The sequence below is a fragment of the Microchirus variegatus genome, assembly GCF_963457635.1.
Source record: "Microchirus variegatus genome assembly, chromosome: 14".
Taxonomy (NCBI): Eukaryota; Metazoa; Chordata; class Actinopteri; order Pleuronectiformes; family Soleidae; genus Microchirus; species Microchirus variegatus.
In genome coordinates, this window is record NC_139815.1 from 8992770 (window position 1) to 9017396 (window position 24627).

Genomic DNA, 24627 nt, shown 5'->3' on the forward strand with positions numbered 1-24627 from the left:
CAAATAGTGCTGTCAAAGCGTCAACGGCGTTTATGGCATCAACGTTAGCGCACGTTACCGCACGACTGACCAGAAAAAGACGCACGTGACGTCAGGTTTACGTGACTCGGATTGTTAAAATGAGTCTCTAAAGCAGGGGTCACCAACCTTTTTGAGACAGAGAGCTACCTTAAGGGTAAAAAATAATATGGAGGGCTACCATATAATATTTTTTTGTTTGTTTACCATTTAAATTATTAATATTATGCATTCAACTGCATACACATTAATTCCAGTGCTTACTCCTAACGATTACCAGTTTTTATAAACGATATCAAAGATATTTTATGAGCGATCATACGGATACATGCAAGTGAAGTGAAGTGAGCCCGCGGGCACCGTATTGGCTGCCTGCGGGCTACCAGGTGACCCCTGCTCTAAAGTAACGCTAAACTTTAAAAACAGAGGTACACATGCGCAGCACACAGGTCCGCTAGTTATTTTGTAGCGCTGCTCTATTCGTTTAATAAACAGAGCGCTCCAGTTTCGACTGTAGGCGTGCTAACGGCGCTAAAGGAGCTAATGCAGCTAACGGAGCTAACTGGTAAACTGTGCCTGGACTCCGGTGTCGAGGCACGTAAACATGACGCCATGCATGACGCCATGCATGACGCCATTTCCAGTCAGTCGTCATAGAAACGTGTCATGTGTTTTGTGTCGCAAAGGTGCCAGAAATAGGCAAAGCTACGGTTTTATTGGCTTTTTAATAATACATTCATTAGTTATGGGTTAATGAGCCACGGGCCGGTCCAAATTGCTTGAAGGGCCCGGTGGCCGTTCTGGCCCCCGGGCCCCAGGTTGAATAGCCTTGAACTACAGTATCAGTGATGCTGTTATTGTTGCTCGACACTGTCACATGTGTAGATGTTGCACAAGTGACTGAGCTGGTGTTCTCTCTTACTCCTTTCAGATTCAGGTGTGTTATTAACCAGTTTGACCAGTTTGACACAGCACCACCCAAATTGTGGGTGGTGCTGTGTCAAACTGGTTAATAATTTTACAAGGAACTGACTTGACACTGATGGCAGGTTAATGTGTTTAGTGTTAGCTTAAATGCGTTTGGTGATAATAATAATAGTAATACAATTGCAAAATATATTGCAAGAAAATAATACTAATAATAACACAAAACACAGTGAAATAGATATGTCATAAACATGGAGGAGGAAAAAAACCTAGCTAATTTTAGCCTGTGAACTGATAAGAGAGGAGAAGCTGTGTCACGCAGCTCAGATTCCTGGCTGACCTTTCACCCACTTTCTCGCTGTCCTCGGTTTCACTCATGCAAACATAGACCGACCCAGCGTTTGTGCTGACGGACCGGCAAACGTTTATCAGGTAACACACTCTCTCGTTTCCTCAGTGAATGAATGAATGAAGCTGTTATTATAGACGAATGAAGACAGACCTGTCGGAACAGACGTTGACAGCTCAACGGCGGTTTGTTGTGATGCTAGCCGGCTAACAAAGGGTTAGCGCTTTCCTGTTTGATTTCACTGCAAGCTCTTTCAGTTCAGACGTGAATGAAACCGTGCGAAGAGGAGCTGCTGCTGGTAATATCGTATGTCATGTGTGTACGTGTAGATTGTAATAGCTGTTTAATTTTCTAACCTCTTTAAAAATGTCATTATTCACTATGATGATGATAACTTGTTAATTCACCCAGAGCCAGGAAGATAATTTGCCTGGTACATGCAGGTTGTTTTTTAATTGTCTGAACATATATATATATATATATATATATATATATATATATATATATATATTATTTGATGTTAGTTTGTTTTTTAATTGGTGGTTTGAAATCAGATTTCTGTAGATAGGTCTGAGCACTTAGGCATCTCAAACTCAATTTCAAATTGTCTTCTTTCCATCTTCTATGGGGTTTAAAAGTAGTTTGTGTCCATTATGCTGCACTACAACCTTTGTTGTTATCTTGTCTCCTCAACTCCTTATCTCCTTGTTTCCTTCTCCAGTCATTCCTCCTTCTTGTTCCCATGTCTTTATTTTCTTCCTTCCATCCTACCTTTCCCTCTTCCCTTAAAATTTTACTCATAATGTCAATAATTGTTTGTCAGAAAATTCTGGGATGAAGTGCTGGATCTCACCCTCCCTGCACACATATTTGATTTGAGATTATTAAATCCAAATCAAATTTATTTATATAGGCCACAATTACAAAACACAGTTTGTCTCACAGGGTTGCTAACATCCTCTGTCCTTAGACCCTTGACCAGGATAAAGAAAAACTACCTGGGAAAAAGAAAGAGGTAGAAACCTTTGGGAGAACCACAGGTGAGGGATCCACTCCCTGGACAGACGGACGTGCAGTAGATGTTACCCAGAACATAGAATAGACTACATAGAATACACAATTACAAAAACAATAGAGAGTAAAAAGTCTTTAAATGCCAGGATCCATCTGGATCACTGGGTTTGTCACAGCCTGTAGCGAAGACTGTTGTGGTCAGAGACTTGGGGATGATAGTCCTCGTTTCCTTCCTGGCCTCATCACATTCGCTGGTGGCAGCAGAAAGTAGTAGTAGCCTCGAAAACTGGATCCGTTTTTCAGCGTCAGGATGTTTCTAATTTTCATAATGTTCTGCAGGTGGAAGAAGGCTGTTCTGGTGGTTAGTTATATGTGTGAATCAAATGACATGTTCCAGTTCCTCATAGTGGAACTGGAAGCTATGGTGATGTCATCTAAAGTGACAATATGGTCAGAGAGTGTGTTTAGGGCCGAGTATGATGACCTCAGTTTTTTAATAAGTAAATGACCTCTCTCTCGCTCTCTCTCTCTCTCTCTCTCTCTCTCTCTCTCTCTCTCTCTCTCTCTCTCTCTCTCTCTCTCTCTCTCTCTCTCTCTCTCTCTCTCTCTCTCTCCTGCCCCGTTCCAACAATGCCTCGCGCTCTCTGCGCACACAGGTTTAAATGACAAACAAACAAATGCTGAGTGCTGATCAAAGGTTTTGTGCAAGTGATTTAAGGTCCTGACTCTTGTCTTAAATATGACAGGCTTCGTTCAGTGATTGAAACAAATATATAAACATTAATGAAACGTTTACATGCAGATCGCTCACTCGCAAAGCAGACAACAGCGGCGCAGCACCGCCACATCGCTGCGGGTGCGCGAATGTTGTGTAATCAAATACACCGGTACGGCCGTATATTAAAAATTCATATCATAACGGAAAAAAACGGTATTCAGTGTGAACCGGTATACCGCCCAGCCCTACACTCTACTACATGTGCGTGTAGCCGCGTGCACGTGTGTTGCTGATGCTGCGCGATGCGGGTGCATTGGATCGGCTTATTAAAATCGGAATATTCTGACTGATTCCGATCACTGGCCGATTAATCGGTGCATCCCTAGAAGTAAAGCGACTCTTTTGGCCTCAGACAAGTATCTGAGGCCAAGAGAATGGTGTTGCCAACTAATTATGTGTTACATAAGTAAATTTACCTTGTTAGGACACGTCTAATCTCTCTTTTTTATTGTTATCCCTCTCTTTCTTTCTAGAGTTAATCAATCAGAAATGTGGATGAGCACATTTGCACGTTTTGCCCGGCCTGCCCTGCAGAGGAGCACCTCTGCCTTGACCTGCCAGGTTCTGAGAGCTTGTCGCAGACCGGCCCAGGCTGCAGGTCGTCTGCCCTCTAGTTTGACATCAGCGCAGCTTCGAGGACAGCAGTCTCTGGTCTCAGCCTCCCCGCCTGCATCTTGCCAGTTAGTGAGACATGCCCGGGCTCTGGATCAGGAGAGGCTGGTGGAGGTGGAGTGGGAGGATGGAGGCCACAGTTCGTACCCATTCACCTGGCTAAGGGACAACTGCCAGTGTCCACTGTGCACTCTGCAGTCAGCTCAGGCCCGGGAGCTCCTGATATGTGATCTTGATATTCACACGGGGGTTGACACTGTGAAGGTTACGAAGGACAACAAGGTAAGCTGCTGCCATTATCTCTGGTTTTTGGCATTAAACGCACTGTATAGATCATTGAGGATGTGATGGATCACTGAGCATCTGGTCTGACTTACTGTTGTCACATTTAATTTTGTCACATTATAGTGGGGAAATTAGTCAACGGACTGGTTAATCCACAGCAAATTAATCTGCAATTGTTTGGATTTCAGGCAATGACACTTTAAGCTCACTTAAGGAGAATTGACTGGTTTTCTGTGTATTGTAGTACATTGTAAACTAAAATGCAGTAAGTTTCCTTTATTGATTTCAGTCTCTTGTACAATGGGGGAAAAAATAAATCTTGATGACTAAGATTCTTGTCTCATAGGTGTCTATAGTGTGGCCAGACCAGCACACCAGTGTGTTTGAGCCAGAGTGGCTGAAGAAACGATGTTTCTCTTCTGATGCCAGACAGTCACTGCGAGAAGAGCTTTTTCTCAATGGTGAGTCAGACTTTCATGTTTTTTCATGTAACGTTTGATGTACAGCAAAGTATTTTTATTTTATGGATTAGTGTAGTGAACCTCCACATTTATTATGGGGTTTCCTTTGGGACACAGTTGAATTAAGATGAAATAGAATGAGATATATAGGAGAAGATAATGCATTGACATGCCCCAACAGTCAACACCATTGCCAGAACTCCAATATAAATGAGTGTCTACAATAGGGGTGTCACAGTATGAAAATTGAACCTCACGGTTATTGTGACCGAAATTATCGCGGTTTTCGGTATTATCACGGTATTTTTTTAAAAGTGTGTGAATATGTTCAGAAAGCATTGATAGTCCTAAAAGCTATGCATTTTTAATATGCTGGCGGTGGGCGCTGCAGCTGTACTATCATGTTTACATTATTGACACAGTATTGTTGGTCTTAAAACCATAAACTTTGTGTTTGAATTAAGGTTGTTTTATCGCTGTGAATCACTCCTAGTATGGGTGTGGCGATCTCACATTCCAGAGCTTTTGTTGCTTTTTCAGCCAATCAGCTGACAATCACGGAGAATACACATGGCTAATTAATATGCACGCAGAGAGAGCGAGGAGGGGAGAGATAGTGCCTGGAACTTTCCTGTGCTTATGTGTGCAGTGTGTGCAGTGCAAAATTAAAGCGTGATTGTCATCAAAGCAGTCATCAACAAAAGCTTTGTTTGACAAAGGAAGGCAAGGAGAACATGACACTAATTGTCTGTGGCTGAACATCTTCACAATAACAGCGAAAGCACAGAGACTGCTGGTGTGTGGACTGTTAGCATTTTAAGCTAGCGATCTTTATGCTAATGTGTTAGCAGACTTCATCGTCACAAAAACAACAAACAGATGGATTGTTCAGTGGCTGAAAGAGAGCAGGACACACACGGTAGTTGTCTGAGATGATGACGTGACGCCAGCACCGCACTATACTGTTATGGGTGAGTTTTCATATACGTATATGTCCTGAGGGCTGTCGTCTCCTCCTTCGGCCATGATTCCAGCTTCGTTAAAGTTTGAACATCAGGTTGTAGGCTACAGAGCGCGCCTGCGCGGCAACTTCAGCAGACGGAGACGCTGGAAAGGCTCACGGTGCCTACACCACGGGCGCGGTTAATCACCGAGATAAGAATTTTTTTTGAAATGTAGACGGTAATTATTATCGTCAAAAATGTTATCGCGGTTTACCATTACACCGTTAACCGTGACATCCCTAGTCTACAACATTAAAATATAGCTGCAAGAGAAAGTTGCATCACTGTCCACGCGCGGTGTGGTTCGATCAATGATTTTGTTCTTGTTTTTTTCTGCAATGTGAGAAGGTGGAAGTTGGTACTCAGTCACCATGTACACTCTTAGAAATAAAAGTGCTAAGTAGAACCATATAAGGTTCGTCGGCTTGTCCTCATAGGAGAACCCTAGAAAGGTTCCACCTGGAACCCTTTTGGAGGGTTCCACCAAGAACCCTTTTGAAACCCTTTATTCAGGAAAGGGGTTTTCAAGGGTTCTCTGGATCAAAATGGTTCTTACTGGAACCATTAGTCTTACCAGGAACCCTTGAAAAACCCTACCTCAGTCCTTGTAGAAGGACCCTTTTGGAACCCTTATTTCTAAGAGTGTAGCGATCCACTGAGGGTGACTAATAATACTATAATTCTAATATACAAGCATGTGATTTGCCAGCATCCTCATGGCAAGCCACAATATAAGATGCCAAGCTATGATGACAAGCTTCCATTCGTGTCTCACAGCAGAGCATAGCTGCACTGCTGTGGTCCTGTTTGGTAGCAGGGTTGACCACAGCCAGCCTGTGACCGTCTCCCTATCCTCAGATGTGTATTTGATGGCTTAACATGTAAGTCTGGACAACAGAACTGAAAAAAACTGTTTCTGTAGCTTCAATTTGAACCCATGTGGTTGGGAGTTGTAATGTCAGTCAGGTGTTTTCACATCACTGACTCACTGGAGTTTACTGTGCATTGATCATTTTTCACATATTTTTGTGAAATATACTGTTCAAAAGTTTGGGGTCACCTATACAAAATGTTTGTGTATTCCATTAAAACTCACACTTTTATTCATCAAAAGAGTTGCACAATTAATAGAAAAATATAGTCAAGACATTGACAAGATTAGAAATAATGATTTTTATTAAAAATAATAATTTTGCTTTCGTCAAAGAACCAGCAAAACTGTTTTTCGCTGTGCTAACATCATTGCACAAGGATTTTCAAGGGTTTTCTAATCATCCAATAGCCTTCTAACGTGATTAGATGTCGTGATGTACATATTCCATTAAAAACAGACGTTTGCACCTAGAATAGTAGTTTACCACATTAACAATGTATAGAGTGTATTTTTGATTCATGTAATGTTATATTCATTAAAAAAAGTGCTTTTCCTTCTCTACAGACTAGACTAGACGTTCCTCAAAAGACTAGAAGGCGAAGCATTTTTACAGTACATTTACAATGACCCAATACACTTTACAATCTGCCAGACAACAGAGGAGTCAGTTCAACTGAGGAACAAGGTAGCAGTACTTCAGTGGAACGGGGGTGGGATGGACTAAAGTCAGTTTGTGTACACTTGGTCCTGAAGGACCCACAGGGCTGAGTGGCTCCTGCTCAGACTGATAAATGTTGTTTTTCTTGTCATGTTGTGTCTCTATGTGATCTCACAATTCACGTTAAAGTTCAAACAATACAAGATGACAAAATGCACACGCACAAAAAAAAAACTGGAGAAATCTAAACCCTCCAAAAGATGGCTGATGAACAGCTTTTATCTCCTGAGGATTTCGCTGCAGAATATTATTCTACCTCTCCTTACCTCTTCATGATAATAACTCACTGAAGCATAGTCCACAGTTTGAATTTCTGTTTCCGTTTTCATGCAGTGCACCTAGGATTTACAGGCCCACGTCTGCCTGTTAAAGTGCTCTCGGCAGCGAGAGTATAGTGCACACAGGACACCGTGAGGTCAATACGATAATTGGAGCTTTGGGGATATTATTCAGCCAGCACCATACCTCCTGTTTTTATGTCTGGAATGGTGTTTTTTTCTTTTGCTTTTGCCGTTTCTATGGAGATGTGTAACTCAAACCACAGAATGTAGTGGCTATTATTGGACTACGACATAAAATATTAGCTCCTCTCACGGGCTCTTACATTGTACTTATGAAGAAAACTTTTTTTTTCAATGCATTATGGATGAATATTGAATTTGTGGCGTTCACAACTTTTAGAATAGTTGTTTTAAGGAGCAAGGGCATGTTTAGGTCAACCTTATTAATCCTGTTAGTCATTATTTTTGGGCATTTGGTTTTATTTTACACGCATAACAGCATTGGCAGATGTTTATTTTCACGTCAATTCAAAGGTATGAGGCGCAGATGGGATTTGTCAGCTGATTGTCTTTGCATGTCAACAAGACTGAGGAGAGATGTAGTTTATCAGCACATGCACGGTTTCAGCAAAGTTTGCTCCTTCTGAATGGCTACATCTGTTTTAATACGACTGCCTTATTCAGAGTGCTGCCTTCTGCCACCTCCATATGGAAAACCTATTTTGACTAAGGGTCAAGAAAAGATATGCACGGTATCTTGGTCGAGTAGAAAAACTCAGCATTTCCTTAACTGGGAATGAACAAATCCCAGAGCCTGTAGGTATGTGTAACCAGGAATTCAAAGTGCCTGGCGTCAAAACTGAGCAGCACTTACAGACTTTTTCCCTACTAAATCATTAATGGCTAATATCCCTATTTTGAGTCATACCTACTTTCCGTTGGGAGGAATCTAGTGTGACCAGCATGTCAGATTTTTTTCAAGCAACGTCGTAACATTCCCAATTCCCAATGGATTGGTATGGTCCCTGAATCTCCCTCTAACACCACGACAGATTGACATTTGTGGTTCAGAGTGAAACGCCTTGGACATTCTCATTTGATGGATGGATGAATTTGGTTTCCATCTACTAGTTTGGATTTTTGCCACATTGAGCATTATGCAGCAGTGCTAGTTCAGCCACTAGAAAAGCTGCAGACTCTGCTGTCTATTTTTTTGATTCTGTAGTTTGCATCTTTATTGAATAACTGTGAGATCAGTTTTGGTAAAAACAGAAACCGGTTTTTGTCAACAGTATAAACCTGTTTTTACCGAACACACCCTCATCTTTGACTGAATGAATCGTGTGCTGCTTCACACACACCCTTCGCAGATATGTTCATAATCCTTTGAATTCCTTGTGTAATTGTCTTGCTGGCATGTGTACTTTGAACCTGTCCCACCACTAGAGAAGAACATTCCCAATATATGGACCTCAGTTTTTTTTAATATGCAGCCATGATTTAAATAAGGCAGATATGGAGGCAGTCAAGCACAGGGAAGTGCTGCTGATGAATGACACATAAGATTTTCTTATTGAACCGAACGGTTTACAGTCCAAATCTTACTCACTCACTCACTGAAACAATATTCACTTCATTCACTCAATTGTTGTCAGCACGAGGCCTTCATCTGGAGTTTTTTTTTTTTTTTTTTACAGAATGAGTAATACCACATAAACACCACATAATGGGCTGACTCTTAACCACTTAACCATTGACTAGACACATATGCTGTGCTGATTCAGGAGCTGCTGGATCCTGTGAAATCATTCATTTTTGGACTGAATTGGCTGCAAGTGAAGCTTCTTGTTCCCATATTTGGAAGGAAACTGAAACCCTCTGTTGTCAGTTGTGATCTAAAGTGAAGCATCGCAGTTCACACTCGACGGGAAATCAATGAAATACAATTTCCAGGTGTTAGATACTATCTATTCATTGGGGGCAAAAGGTGCATGTTCAGCCTCACCTGCAACCCATTATTTTTTTAGCAGGGTCATAAATGCTCACTATTAATGTCTTTTACAGGCCTTTCTAAATATAAACTCACAACATAAGGTGATACAAGTAGTACATACATAGAAAAAGATCATGTATATGACAGTAAAGAAGTACCGTACACTCTTAGAAATAAAAGTGTAGAACCATATAAGGTTCTTCGGCTTGTCCTCATAGGAGAACCCTTTTTGGCTAGAACCTTTTTATAAGGGTTCCACCAAGAACCATTTTTAAAACCCTTTATTCAGGAAAGGGGGCTTAAAAGGTTCTCTGGATCAAAATGGTTCTTACTGAAACCATTAGTGTTACCAAGAACCCTTGAAAAAAAAAACTTTTTTCAGGGAAAGGGTTCCATGTAGAACCTCAGCCCTTGTAGAAGGACACTTTTGGAATGCTTATTTTTAGTAAGGAGTAAGAGCTGTTTTTTGTCATATTTTCCACAACCATCTGGTCTTTAATGTCCAATGTGTAAGAATTAGTGATATCTAAAGGAGAGACTGCAGACAGTATCAAACAAACATCAGTCCTCCCTTTCTTGGATGCCCCAGGATACACCAGGAAACTTTGAAGTTTGTACATGTAGGAAATACTATGTGTATTTTTATTGAGATTATGCACCCGTACAAACACACTCATTGGTAACCGTAATACATTTCTGCCACCAAACCCTCCGAAAATGTTTCACTCGGGACCTTTAATCAATTTTGGCCGTATGAAAATTTCCATGAAATTGTCAAAACACTGACGAAGGCCATGCACGCCAGAAATACAAGGTGGAAAATATTCCCCACGAGTGTTCAGTGTAGCAGACTGCGACACTCTTTGTGGTCATCTGATGCTGTGCAGACAAATTATCTCATAGCAGATTTGACAATAGAACATTTGTGTTTTTCTGACCCAAAACATCATAGATTAGTTGTTAATCCAAGAATGAGGATGACACCCAGTTTTAAACATTACTTCACAAGCTTTATATTATTTGGGAGTTCAGATGGAAAAGGTTTTAGCTTTTGATAATTTCCACATTTGACCAGTCAACATTCATAAAGATCTTTGCTTAACTCTGTTCTGAGCAGACGAACAGTTCTATAAAAGCATAACATGACATACATTATCTTTTGGTTATATATAATGTAATGTACAGTATGTTTTGGAGCATATTCAACTAATTGAAATGGTGTTATCTTTTTAAAGATCATGACACAGTTGAGATACATTATTATTGTATATTACATATTAAAACTTCCATATTTAATTGTTTTACAGTCGTTTTCACTTTTTATGTATGAGTAGTGTCAGTAATCTTTAAAGTCTTTAACACTATATATATATTATATATAGAGCTGCAACGAACCTATTATTTTCGTAAGCGATTAATCTATCGATTATTTTCTCGATTGATTGTTTGGTCCATAAAATGTCAAAAAAAAAATGTTGATCAGTGTCAAACCTGGAAATTATGACGTTCTACAATGTCTGGTTTTGTCCACAAACCAAAATGATTGAGTTTTAATGATTTCTTTGTTATGCGGAGCAAAGAAACTAAGAAAATATTCACATTTAAGAAACTAAAACAATCAGAAATCAGATTAATTGTTTCAGCTCTAATTATCTATAGATAATATTTTCACATATGTGCAGTATACATTCTTAGAAATAAGGGTTCCAAAAGTGTTCTTCTACAAGGGCTGAGGTTCTACCTGGAACCATTTGTTTTTCAAGGCTTCTTGGTAACACTAATGATTCCAGTAAGAACCATTTTGATCCAGAGAACCCTTTAAAACCTTTCCTGAATAAAGGCTTTTAAAAGGGTTCCAGGTGGAGCCTTTATAAAAGGTTCTACCTGGAACCAAAAAGGGTTCTCCTATGAGGACAAGCCGAAGAACCTTATATGGTTCGACTTAGCACTTTTATTTCTAAGAGTGTAGGTACACATGCTAAAAAGCACTTTGGTTGGTACATTTCTTGGCAACAGTGAGCCCTCTGCCCTGTAGTCGTGCTCTTTTATGGACATTTGCTGTTTTAAATACCTACAGTATATGTCAGTTAGCATTCCATATACATTGGGATGTTAGTGTAAACTTCCTGATGAATTAGTCTCTCAAACAGACTGACTCAAGTTTGGACTTTTCTCCATTAAGTCTGCTGACTGATTCCGTAATTACGCCAAGTAGCAGTAGATTTGTCAATGCTCTGTCTGGCTGGTGTTTCCCCTCTGCCATCTGGTCTGAATTTAGCCTTGTATGTCATCACTCGTCAGCTGAAACGATGGCTTTTGGAAACATAGCTGTGGAGGCCTCATCAGCGGAAAAAAAAACTAGCACGTCCCTCCAAACCTGACCGTCACTTCACACGCCATGCGGGACCCGACCTTTCGAACACATTTTCTAACACGTCGATGCTGTGCTGTCAGTCTGAAAGGTATTTGAAGAATCCAAATTTGCCAATTTCCAAATGAACATTTATCACTGTGACTGCTGAGGGTTTGTCGTCATGCAGACTTGTCAGAAGTAATGGTGGTCATACAAGACCTTTTCACATGTCAGGCCTCTCTTTCCAGAAAATTTCACAGAAAATTCCTGTAACTCCTTATCCATTTACCTTGTCAACTTTTTTTTTTTTTTTTTTATCAGAAAAAATGGAAGGCTTGGTCGATTATACTGATTGGAGTTTTGATGGCTTTGGCCAGTCCAGACCTGCTTGGCTTGTCAAACAATACTGAAGGCAATATACGAGTATAAATTGGCAAAAGAGACATTTGACAAACGACTGCAGGGCTCAGTAGAATTTTGGAAAACCTTAACTTGCTGATGGAGAGAGTTTGGATTAGTGTGTGAAGGGCCTGTAGTTCTTTAGTGAGCAAACAGTGCACACTCTGTCTGCACTAAACTCACAGCAGAGGTGAGCTGCCCTGCCATCCTGCGTGTCTCATAAATAAAGGTGCTGTTGTGGAATTAGTACTCGTTGGAGTGAGTTTTCCTGAAGCTCCACTGAAACAAACACTCTAAAAAAAAAATGACGATCAGTCTTTGGACTCACTCTGTTTCTCTCAGTCTAAAACTTTTCCTGCCTCAACAATAGTGTTGTTTAAAGGTGGAGCATGCAGTGCCACAGTTCATACTTTACTATGTTGTTTAATCCTCCATCAATAACCAAAATATATCAAATATATCATCATAAAACTCTTTAGCAAGGGCTGGATTTGGCTATTGAAGGAAATTGTACATTCTGCTCTGATCAGGTAAAACAAAAAATGGTAACACTTTAGATTAGGGAACACATATTCACCATAAACTAGGTGCTTACTAACATGCATATAAGTAGCATACTAGCCCTTTATTAGTAATCATTAAGCAGGTATTAACACCTTATTGTACATAACCTTATTCTACCTCTATTATGATATGAATTAAGATTTTTCCTACATAAGGTGTTGATACATGCTTAATATTTACTAATAAACGGCTAGTATGCTACTTATATGTATGTTAGTGAGCACCTCGTTAATGGTGAATATGTGTGTTAAAAACAATGAGCACAAATTAGTGCCAGGGTGTGTTTTATCAATTAGTTAGTTAGTTATAGCAGTGACTGAATACAAGTACTTAGATATGTTCTTTTTCTATAGCTTCTCAATGAAAATAATAAGGAAATAAATGAATAAATATGTGAAATAAATTCAGTGGCGTAACAGTCCAATATTTCCTTCTGAATTGTATGACGTAGAATGATAAAATAGCAAGAAATAGAAACACTATGGTGAATAACTTGTACTCCAAATATACTTGAGCTCAACAGTGGTTTATTTGTGGATTAAACGGCTGCTGAAATAAAGAAATGTTATTTTATTCCATTTTGTGAAAGTCTCTAAAGTGTGCTCTGTGTATAAACAACAGCTTTAATCCGATTTAAAAAAAAAAAAAAAAAACTTTTGCGAGAGAAAAAATAAGTTGTTTTTTTCCTCTTGTCCGTCTGGCTCCAAGCCGCCTGTCCTCTGTGAATTACATCAGCAGACCAATGAAGTTAGCCGATCCAAGCTCAGTGATAAAACCGAGTCCAAACAAAATGTCTGTGGATAAATACGGTGATTGAAGCAGAGCTTTGAAGGGGCTCCCAGCTGCAGGGGAGAGCGTCGCAGCTCTCCGACTTTAAACAGAGCACAGTGAGCGAGCGAAGAGCCAAACTGCCAAGAGATGCCTGACAGCCACAGGAGCCATGGCTTCAGGTTTCCTCATCTGGAAAAGCCACTGTAACAGACCACAAACGAGAGGGAAACGGTGGAGGGAATTATGCACATATACTATCTTGTCAGACTGTCAGAGTTGTCCCTTCATGCACATGCCAGCGCAGTCCTTCCTGTGAAAACCACAGTGGTTTAATACAAATCAGATCTCGCCAGAAACTCAGAGCCGTCTCAGTTTGTCAGTGTCCCTCAGCGTTTTTTCCATGTAAATACATAAAACACATGTTTATTCTGATATCGCTCCTGATGAATGTGTTGAGTGTTGGACCTATGTGACTGAGGACACTGAAGCCTGCATAGCCAGTCATCTAAAATTATTCATTTTTGATTTCATATTCAATACTTTTTCTTTAATTTTTCCCGATCGTTTCCTTTTTTTTCTGCCTTTAATAATTTTTACTGTGGCAGAGATAGTTTAAGTCATTATTCATTCTTCACTTCTCCATGATTAGTCAGTTTTCTGTGTCACAAGTATCGTCGAAAATCCTCAGAAAGCTACGGAGCCCCTAAAGGACAAGAAAAAAAAACAAAAAAAAAACGTTTCAGGTGCTCACCTGATACTTTCAGGTGCTCACCTGATACTGTCAGGTGCTCACCTGATACGATCAGGTGCTCACCTGATACTTTCAGGTGCTCACCTGATACTTTCAGGTGCTCACCTGATACGTTCAGGTGCTCACCTGATACGTTCAGGTGCTCACCTGATACGATCAGGTGCTCACCTGATACGATCAGGTGCTCACCTGATACTTTCAGGTGCTCACCTGATACTTTTAGAGGCTAAGCTATCTATCTATTTCCTGTTCCTTAAGTTTCATTTTACTTTTTTTAAGGTGGACCTAAAGAGATACTACTAAAGCCAGCGTCCTGAACAGGGCTGTTTTGGCAGAGTGATTGAACTGCTGTGGTGCTTCATCCTTATGGTATTTTGACCAAAGCATGTCACAGACATGTTCATTAGGACACCAGGGAACTAGGTTAACTTGGAGAAATGGGTTATAATATGTTCCCTTTAAGGATGAAGCACCACAGCAGTTCAATCACCCTGCAAAAACAGCCCTGTTCTGAACACTCGCTTTTGAGTGCCTGTATCTTTAAATGCAAATGAGACACAGGAAACTACGTCAGCGTCACTGAGGCTTCGGCAGTGGAGATTGGAAAAGCCATCATTTGCCGACTTTAGCCGGCACATTGACATCATATATAACATGTATCCACTGGACACGTAAATCCTCTGAGGCTGGAAGTTTGTGTAGAACTCTGTGCTGCACTGTGCAGACAAGAATAGAACATTTCGCGGACTCTTTCGGATACAGTTGCCCTCACCAGCACTCTCGCGTTTTTATAAAGGGATTTTTATAAAGGGATAAAGCGGTGTTCCACGAGACAACGGACCCAAATATAAGTTTTAAAAATATTAAAAAGTTGATTTTGCATAATATGTCTCCTTTAAATGCATCACTTTTAAATCTACATAAACAATGAACAATGTTTTTCATCCATTTTAAATGTAACCAGATTTGTATCTGCCACATTTCCAATGAGAAGGCACTTAATTGTTTTTAATCTGCAGCCAGCGTGAGCTGACAAGAGATTAAAATAAAAAAAACAATGTCATCATTATCCTTCACATCTAACACTTTTGATCAGTCTTCCCAGTTAAAAGGCAGCAAGTGTGAGGAGATGGTTACATGATTAGGAGGCAGATGTTCATCCGATTCCTTCAGCCCTGGCCACCGCGGTGTGAACTCTCTTGACGGCAACAAACCGTGATGTGTTTTCCCAATGAGGACGGAGCTGAACTGCAGCCAGGGCTGCACAGCTGATGTATATGCACACTGCAACCAAAGCTCTGTAGCCTCTTTTGTCACGGCTGACACCGTAAACTGTGCAGCTGAAACACCACAGACCCTGTATACGACGTCTGAGTCCAGTTTCACGAGAGTAATTGTAGCATTTTGGCTTGACCTTAGCCCCAGTTTCTCTGTCTTTCTTTGTCTCTGTTTCCCTCCACCCTCTTGTCAAGTTTTAACAAGCAGGGGGTTCTTGACCCTTTGACCTGTGCAGCCAGAAACTCATTGTTTGTGGCAACAGCCTGGAGGGAGCTTTGTGACTCATGATGATGATCACTGTGTTCCTGACTGGTGCCTGCGTTGAAAAACGTGCAGTGCAAAAAAAATGGAGGCATTGAAACTCAACGTCTTGTTTCATCTGCTTGAAGAGTCACGATTCTTTACACTTAAGGTGATGATAAATTACGCCCCGGCTTTTAGCTGGTGCTTCCACAGCCGGCGAGCTTTAGCCTCGGTAATTTGTTTGTGATGCAGCCACTTGGAAAGTTGTTGTCAAGTCAGTGGGCACCGAAAAGAGACGTGGAGGAGTCGTACACATCAGACAGGTACACAGTCCCCCCAGACACTTGTGCACGCACACAAATGTACTTAGCAGCTGTTTCTGTGGAAGTCAGTGGAGAGAAACTGCATGGAAAAATGAGTGGAGCCAGCTGGGTGGAGAGCAGTGGGAGGATTTCTGTTTTTGTTTTGTTTTTTTTCCAACTCTGTCTGTCTGATGGAGACATGCTGATTTTACCCCTTGAGCAATATATCTTGAAGTGTGCAGACTATTACATGCAGTAGCAATTTGTAATGTTTATAGATGGAATGGGCTCTAATAAGCAGGTTGGCCACTCGTAGACTTGTATATTGATTGTTTCCCTTTTCTTTGTAGCAGCACGAGCCCGTCATCCTGTCACCACTGCTGTAATATTTTTAATTAAAGCTGCTGTCAGTGAAATGTGAAATCAAGGAGTTTATATTTCCAACCACCTTCGTCCGTCTGACTGTGATCAGCTCAAATGAAATAATGGAGGATGGATTTTGATTTTGATTTTGATATCTGGAGATGAAAGATGAAAAATAGTTAGATTTTGGCAGATATGTATTTAGATTCAGTATTTTTTAACAATAAGAAACTGTTAAATTTGCAATATAGGGAGTTAAATAGGTCTATATTCCGATAGCTGTCGCTCATATAGAGTGGTTGCTCAGTGACATAAACTCTCTCTGGATTATGACAGTAAATCTAGGAGAAACCTTTCTAGTATCCCACCAGTCCCTGGCAACAGTAAATATTTTCTATGTGAAATTGTAACATCTCTTTCAGTAGAATATACACATTTGTGGCCTGAGAAGTGTTTGTGTTGGAGCGTGGTGTATAACTCGACATGACATTTAGACATTTACTGCAACAACTTAAACAGGTACAGATTTAGGGTGGGCAGGGGAAAGCTGAAAAACACACGCTATCACGTTTTATTATTACCAATGAACCAGAGATATGTGTGGAAATATCCTTAAATGTTTTCGCATACACTGCCTTTCAAAAGTTTGGGGTCACTTAGAAACGTCCTTATTTCTGAAGGAAAGGCACTTTTTTCAATGAATATAACATTAAATGAATCAGAAATACAGTCTGTACATTGTTAATGTGGTAAACGACTATTCTAGCTGCAAATGTCTGGTTTTTAATGTACAAGAATATGTACATTAAAAAATTTCCAGTGTTCTAATGGTACATTGTGTTTTCTAATGGCGTTAGAAGGCTATTGGATGATTAGAAAACCCTTGAAAACCCTTGTGCAATGATGTTAGCAAGATATTTTTTTTAATGCAAATATTTTTTTTTTACTAGTTTTGTTGGTGAGTTCAGTTTGTTATATGAACATTATTCCTGGTCCTCTGTGACATATTAGGAGGATTTTATGGCCAGTTTCTTTAAATTTATTACATAATGCACCTTTAATGGAAAATACAAACAAATTGTATAGGTGACCCCAAATTTTTGAACAACAGTGTATGTAGCATGGCTTTTAGCAATAATAATAATAATAATAATAATAATAATAATAATACATTTTATTTATATAGTTGTTTAAAAGGCACTTTACATAAACCAGTAAAACCAAACTAAAGACCAGCTAAAACCTATTGCAACTACTGTTAGTTTGAAAATAATAGTCATAGAAGATGGTGTTGTCCTCAAGTTTGAGTGGGGAAGAGGGTTTTTGGGGTTGACAGAACCACACTCTTAGAAATAGAGTTCCAAAAGGGTTCTTCCACAAGGGCTGAGGTTCTACCTGGAACCATTTGCTTCTGAAAAACCCTTTCCCTGAAGAAAGGGTTTTTCAAGGGTTCTTGGTAAAACTAATGGTTCCAGTAAGAACCATTTTGATCCAGAGAACCCTTTAAACCCCCTTTCCTGAATAAAGGGTTTTAAAAGGGTTCTTGGTGGAACCCTCCAAAAGGGTTCTCCTATGGGGACAAGCCGAAGAACCTTATATGGTTCTACTTAGCGCTTTTATTTCTAAGAGTGCAGAGTGACTTCATCCAGAGTAGTAAGTGGAGCGAGTGGTGTTTAGAGCTGCTTTGTATTTGTATTGTACGCCAGGGTGTGTTTTGTTGTATTGTGGATGTTTGTTTGTCAAACAAAGCAGCTTACACGTCAAAACAAAGCTCCTTTTTTCATCTTTCAGAACCGTCGTGTTTGCATGTTTCGTACTCGGCCAAAACCAAAAACTCATGTGAAATGTTTGTTTTTTCCTGCCATGTCCTCTTTTCTCATTTCAGATCGTTATTATTGGGATTCCAAACTGTGTATTCCCACCGCTGACTTCCACCAAGTCCTTGAGGACGATAACGCAGCGCTGGCCTGGCTCTTGGCCATGCGTCGCGTTGGCGTGGTCTGCCTGAAGGGGGCTCCAGCAGAGGAAGGCCAAGTGGCCAGGCTCTCTGAGAGGATTGGCTTTCTCAGGCTAACGTTCTATGGGTAAGACGGCATGACATTCATCCATTTCGCTCCAGCCTCAGCTCAGCCAAGCCACTGTTTAATAATCTGACTCCACGCTAAATCTCGAGCTGCCGAAATTTTCCAGCAATCATATTTTGACTGGAGCGGAGCCCGGGCTGTTGTTAGTCAAGTTTAAAAAACAAAGCTCATTATTTACATCATTTTCCAGGGAATTGAACAAGGCAGGCAGATCTTTTTGATTTCAGGGTTTTCACTTTATAACTCAAAGTGTTTAGGAAAATGTGTCGAGCGCTCAGTTATCAGCAGCTTTGATTCATTTTGCCTCGACGGAGGAGCTTAGAGAGAATCTGTTGGCCCTTTCATCACAACAGAGTTCTTTCTTTTGACTTATTGCACTGCTGATTACTTGAGGATAGAGACGAGGAAAAACAACCTAAAAGCATTCCAGCTTTTTTTTTTTTTTTTTTTTTCCTCAGCTAGAGGAATTACCTGGTGCACTCAGTCAGAACAGAGGTTTGGAGCATAAAGTCATTCCACTGCCAGCAGATGAGCTCATACTGCTGGAAGTAAAGACTGCAGACTGAAAACTAAAGGCCTGCCATTGGAGAAACTAGACTGTTTTACGAGTCGGGCATCCAAACGAGGCATGCAAACAGAACATGGAAGATAACTTTAGCTCATTAGTGCTTTACTCCTTCCGCATCTCAATGAAGGATCAACTTCAGAGGCTCCAGTCGAAGCATTCCTGTGAAGCTGCTCTGCTCCCCCTCAGGGATTCCTGCGGAGTTCATCTCATCCTTTCCCTCCGCACAGCCTAATTGTTTCTGCTGATCTTCTAAAGCCAAAGTTAAATCATTAACTTGGGGGTTTATTAATGAATATTATCTTTGTCCTCAGGCATACATGGCAGGTCCAGGACAAATACATGGCAAACAATTTAGCCTACACTTCGAAAAAGCTTAGCGTCCACACGGACTACCCTGCGTTAAACTTCCCACCAGGAGTGAGTAAAACTTTACTTGTATGGTCTATTAAAAGGATTAACATGCACTTAGCAGGTGTTTTTTTAGCTGTTTTTATGTCCTTAAGATGAGCATTTATGTGTGTGTGGGCTACTAGGTGCAGTTCATACACTGCATCAGCCCTGCTGTGGAAGGAGGGGAGAGCCAGTTGGTGGACGGTTTCCACGCAACGCAGCAGCTGCAGCGAGAAGACCCCGAGGCTTATCAGACGCTCACCTCGCTCCTCGTGAACTTCCAGGACGTGGGGAGCGACTACTGCGACTTCCACCTGCATTTTAAGCATTGCATTATTGAGTAAGTGAATAATATCTCCTCACACACACACACACACACACGTCCACGTATGAAGTTGGGATTCCGACGGTGCAAAAAAAAAAAAAAAAAAGAGAGAAATGAAGATCTCACTAGTGAGCGTCTTACTGCCATTTAAAATGGAACACTGCCATCTGCTGTTTGGAATCATTATGTCCAGATAGTTTTCGAGCACAGCCTCATGTGGAAGTGAAATGGCTGCATTATCATCACCACGTTTGTGCTCTAATGCTCCCCGTGTCCACGTATTTGACCGCACGTTTTAACACGAGGGTCGAAATCCTTGACTCCTGGATGTTGATGATGATGATGATAGAGAGGAGGAAATACTGTTCTGTTTTGCAGTTTCCCCTCTTCTTTAAGTTACTTCTCAACCATTTGGTCGACCACACTTTAAGTCACTATATCTCTTGAAAAATGAATCAAGCTGAACTCACTAACACTAAATTAATGTGACTAATCTGAATGTTGTACTTTATGAATTATGCAAACCAGGTTTATTATGAACAGACATCTCAACCATTTGGTAGAGACCTGTATCTAAAATACTGTAGGGTCTAATTAAACAAAAATAAAAAATAAAAATATATATAATATATAATATATATATATTGCCTGTCATTATTGTTATCATAAGTAAATAAAATAAAATAATAAAAAATGGAAAGAAGTAATTTTTCCTTTGCTTTTCTCTTGGTGCGTACCTTAAAGGGTTAAATCACTTATGTGACTGTATAATAATAATAACAATAATAACAATAACTTTTTATAGAAGCGCCTATCGTGAAACCCAAGGTCCCTGTACAAGTAGAAAAAAGACAGACCAGAACAAAACACCAACAAACAAACCAAGTGTCGCTTCAACACTGATTTAAACCACTCCAGAGTTGGTTCCTGGCGAATATAGCCAGAGGCAGTGAGTTCCAGAGGGTATTGGTCGCATTATATGAACAATAAAATAATCGATTTGATGTTTTTTACACAATCGGTTGAATCATGTTCAGATTATTGCAGGAAAAAATAGAGAATGAACTTGTGTTCCTCCATTTGCATGAGCAGCGTGGATCGCGAAGGCCGAGTTCACAGGATCAACTTCAACAACGCCACCAGAGACTCGGTGCTGGATCTTCCGCTCCATCAGGTCCAGCCCTTCTACAGAGCACTGAAGGCCTTCATGGACCTCATGGAGCGACCGGAGAACATGGTCTCCTACAGGATGGAGACAGGTCAGTGGGCTCTTCTGTCTTAGAACAAAAACAAAGCTGTGAACAGTCTGAGGAGGACTTTTTTTGTTGCAGCAGATGAATCCGATGTGATGATTCATGAAAGACTATAAATGTCGGCGGCGATGATGCACTGAAGCGCCACAGCGATGCACTGTCACTTCTTTGTCATCATCAAGGTCACCCTGACATCACAGTCGGCTCCAAATTGAAGTGCTCAGGTGGAAGTAATCAGTCAGTGGACGACCTGCAGCATCAGGCGACACAGATGAAGTCGGATTGTACGAGACGCTCGGGTCATGAAGTCGTAGCAGGATGGATCCATTAGCAGAGAGACAGTGTTTTGACAGCAGTGGTCATCTGTCCTGATGACACATCCTCCGGGTTCAGTCTCCTTCACACTGAGCTCTTTGTACTTGTCGTGATGATAACTGTTAAAGACGTCAAAGTCAGAGAGGCTTCTAATCGAACAGACTGCATTGTTTCATGGAGACGCAGGTTATTTAGAAAATAAAATAACGAATGGCAGCAGCTGCTGGTTTTCTCTCTTTACAGTGCTCTAGGTTTCAACATATGACATGTATGATGATAATAATAATAATAGTAGAAGCCTCGAAACTGGATCTGGATCCTGCAACCTGCAAGATGAGGATAGACCTGCACAGAGAAATTCCTCCACATCGCTAACAAGTGGAAAACAAGGCAATCAGAGATGGCAGACTTCACCCCATTCATGCAAGAAGCCTCTGGCAGCCTCTGTTGGTCATATTGGCAAGTGCAAGTGTGGAAACACAGACACACAGAGCAACTAAAAACAATACTTCATTCCTACTCCGTGGGGTGAAATAAAGTGAATGAAGATGATGAAGTGGCAAACTCACAACTCAAGGCAACGATAGTGCCTGTAATATGCTGGCAGTTGCCTGGCGGCTTCCATTTGGACACCTACCCTGTGTGCTTGACTGTTCTCTCTCTCTGTCTGAGTTTCTCAGGACATTCTCAGGTGGATTTTTTGTTGTTGTGATGTTAACGCATGTTGTTTTTGCACACAGGATGACAGTCATCCATTTGGAGCCTTTATTTTAAGATGACCTGTTGGTAGAGCTGCAACTAACGATTGTTTTCAGAATCGATTCGATTATTTGCTCGAATTGAATCCAGTATTATTTTGTCCCTAAAATGTTGATCGGTGTTTACCAGACCTGGAGGTAACATAGATGGAATGTTGTTTAAAAGCATGTGCAAGTTACTAAAGCGTACACACAAAATAATATAAGTAAAGTGCGCTTGTGAGATAGTAAAATAATAAGTCGCACGCGCGCTTTAGTAAGTCTTAGTCTTAGTAAAGCGTTTTTGCAAGATAGTAAGGTGCGCTCGTGAGATTGTAAAGTTCTCACCATTTAATTTAGTAAACGATTAACAATTGAATAATCGAATAACGCCCAATCTGGTTGGTACTTGATCGGCCTGAGACTGTTTGAAACCACATAGTTCTGTGTTTATAAAGAAAGAAGCATTTAAACAATGGCGTCTGAGATGCACACTGTCTGATTACTCATTCATTTAGTCATTATAATATATTTTTTTAATCTATTGACAGCTCTAGTTGTAGTATCTCCTTTTTGCAGCTTCCAGCCTGCTGTTAGTCATAAAGCCATTGCGAGCTACAGATCTGCAGTCAGCTGGAAACCAAATATTAACATTTGACAAATTAAAAGTCTATGCCAAGACAAATGTAACTTTATGACTAATTTTCGGACGTTGCTGCGTTTCAGGTGACGTCATGACCTTTGATAACTGGCGCCTGCTGCACGGTCGAAAGAGCTACGTTTCCAGCCGGGACAGTTCACGACTCCTGGAGGGCGTCTACCTGGACTGGGACGTGGTCCTGTCACGCCTCCACATCCTCCGTAACTCCGTCAACAAGGACGGTTGAGTTCCAGGAACAGAGCTACGATAAAGATTTAGTTGTAGAGTCTGGAGTTAAGCTGCTTTCAAAAAAATGCTAAGATGGAAAGGACAAAGTGCAAAGATGCTGAAATGTTCCGGTCATCACGTTCGTTGACTAAAAGTGTTTGATTAGAGTTACAATACGTACGTTTAGGTCCAGTGTGTCATGACATCATGGTTCTACGGTGGCCTTTGCACTCTTCCACTGCCTGTCATTTCCTCCTCCCTATACCGTGGTTTATGCAGGTGCTGCTGCTCCTCGTTCGCGTCGTTAAAATGTGAAAATGTGAAAATGTGAAAACAAACAGTCTATTCGGGCTCTTGTAGAAACACAGGCAGCGAGGAACTGGAGTAAATCCAGGCTTATTTTAAGGGTTGTTCTTTTTAAAGCTATTACACACTTCTACAAACATAAAGGTCTTATGGGAAGATTCAGTTTCTGCCATGGTGCAACACTACACTGCAAAGATTACTGGGCATTAGTCAATGTTTTCTTTTATATAAGCTTACTTTTCTTTCAGTTTTTATACTGTGGATTTGTCAAAATGTGACTGAAGTCTTATTTCAAGTCATCATTCCTGGGTTTCTATTATTGCCAAGAAGTTTTTTTTTTTTTTTTTTTTCTAAAAAAGTATGACTATATTTATAACTGATTTAATTTGATTTGATTTCTGAACATTATTCATTGTCAGCCATTTTCAAATCATTTATCGCCTAGCAGTGTTTCCCAAAGACTGGGTCAGGATTTCTTACGTGGTCCCCAAACAAATTTGCTGAATTTTTACAGCTTTTTAGTGAAGATTAATGTTTTAAATATCATATCTACAGGGGTACTGTTACTGACTGTGATTTTTTTTTTCACTGCCACTGTTTTCATGTTTAACGTCGTTGACACAGAAATGATTTGATGTTTTTGACTCACGCAGCACAGTGGCTGCACACGATGTGACACGGAGTGACTGTAAATGTATTCTTAAAGGCTCAGTTTAACTAAATTACGGTCGCTCTATGCACTTTCATAGACAGGTACATTATCTTAGAAAACCATCTGACTGCGTCTGTAAGGCTTCCAAGGTTACGTTTGGAGGGGAACTGTGTATTTGTCACGTTTTAACTTTAACTCTTGCTTTTCTTTATCTTAATATTTCAAATGCGAGTGTGAAACTGACAAATCACAGGCTTCATACGGCGGTTGCACCAACTGCAAATAAATCTTAAGCTTGATGAAATGTGTAATTTGCCTGTTATTAGTGTGCTTTCTGGAAGGCAGCACAGTATTGTGCTTCTTAAGTTTTCTTATTCCTGTCAGCCAGAGTTTTGGTCAGCTTTTGAGATATCTCCACTGGTCCAACTGTGGAACTGTGTAGTGTGGAAATTGAAGATAGTGTTACCGACACGTGTCGTTCTTCCGCCATATTGGATTGAATAGAAAGTGAAACTAAACTTTCACAGGTCACAAATTTTGTCCCATCTTCACGAAACTTGACGTACATGATCCTTGGACCAAGCCTCACAAAAGTTACCAGAAGGATTTTTGATTTTTGGAAGCAATTGCCCGTCACAGCTAGACGAAATCTTCCAAACAGGAAGTTGGCTCATATATCTGGAATGCTCTCGCATATCGAATCCAAACTTTGTACATGAACTCGGGACACCAATATGAGGAAGCACAAGATCTGAAAAATGAAGTATTGAGGAAATTCTCAGCTGAAGCAT

At 40.5% G+C, this 24627-nt stretch overlaps 1 protein-coding gene across 2 annotated transcripts; it reads left to right on the top strand.

Annotated features, from left to right (window-relative positions):
• Window positions 1-1318: 1318 nt before the first annotated feature.
• On the top strand, window positions 1319-24110 carry bbox1 (butyrobetaine (gamma), 2-oxoglutarate dioxygenase (gamma-butyrobetaine hydroxylase) 1). Of its 2 annotated transcripts, none has more exons than XM_083900945.1 (8): window positions 1319-1377; window positions 3560-3980; window positions 4330-4444; window positions 18224-18422; window positions 19302-19407; window positions 19524-19720; window positions 20798-20964; window positions 22737-24110. In XM_083900945.1, exons 2-8 carry the CDS (start codon window positions 3576-3578, stop codon window positions 22895-22897), a joined length of 1350 nt encoding a protein of 449 aa, XP_083757071.1. In that variant the 5' UTR covers window positions 1319-1377; window positions 3560-3575; the 3' UTR covers window positions 22898-24110. The 2 variants fall into 2 exon arrangements, with proteins under 2 accessions (XP_083757071.1, XP_083757072.1); XM_083900946.1 differs by lacking the exon at window positions 1319-1377 and adding an exon at window positions 1516-1592.
• Window positions 24111-24627: the final 517 nt, after the last annotated feature.

Excerpts from the sequence above, each read along its gene's own strand:
- bbox1 (XM_083900945.1), top strand. The coding sequence starts at position 3,576 with ATGTGGATGAGCACATTTGCACGTTTTGCCCGGCCTGCCCTGCAGAGG. Across the intron at positions 3,981-4,329 it reads AGGTTACGAAGGACAACAAG|GTGTCTATAGTGTGGCCAGA; the intron begins GTAAGCTGCTGC and ends CTTGTCTCATAG. Across the intron at positions 19,721-20,797 it reads TTTAAGCATTGCATTATTGA|CGTGGATCGCGAAGGCCGAG; the intron begins GTAAGTGAATAA and ends TTGCATGAGCAG.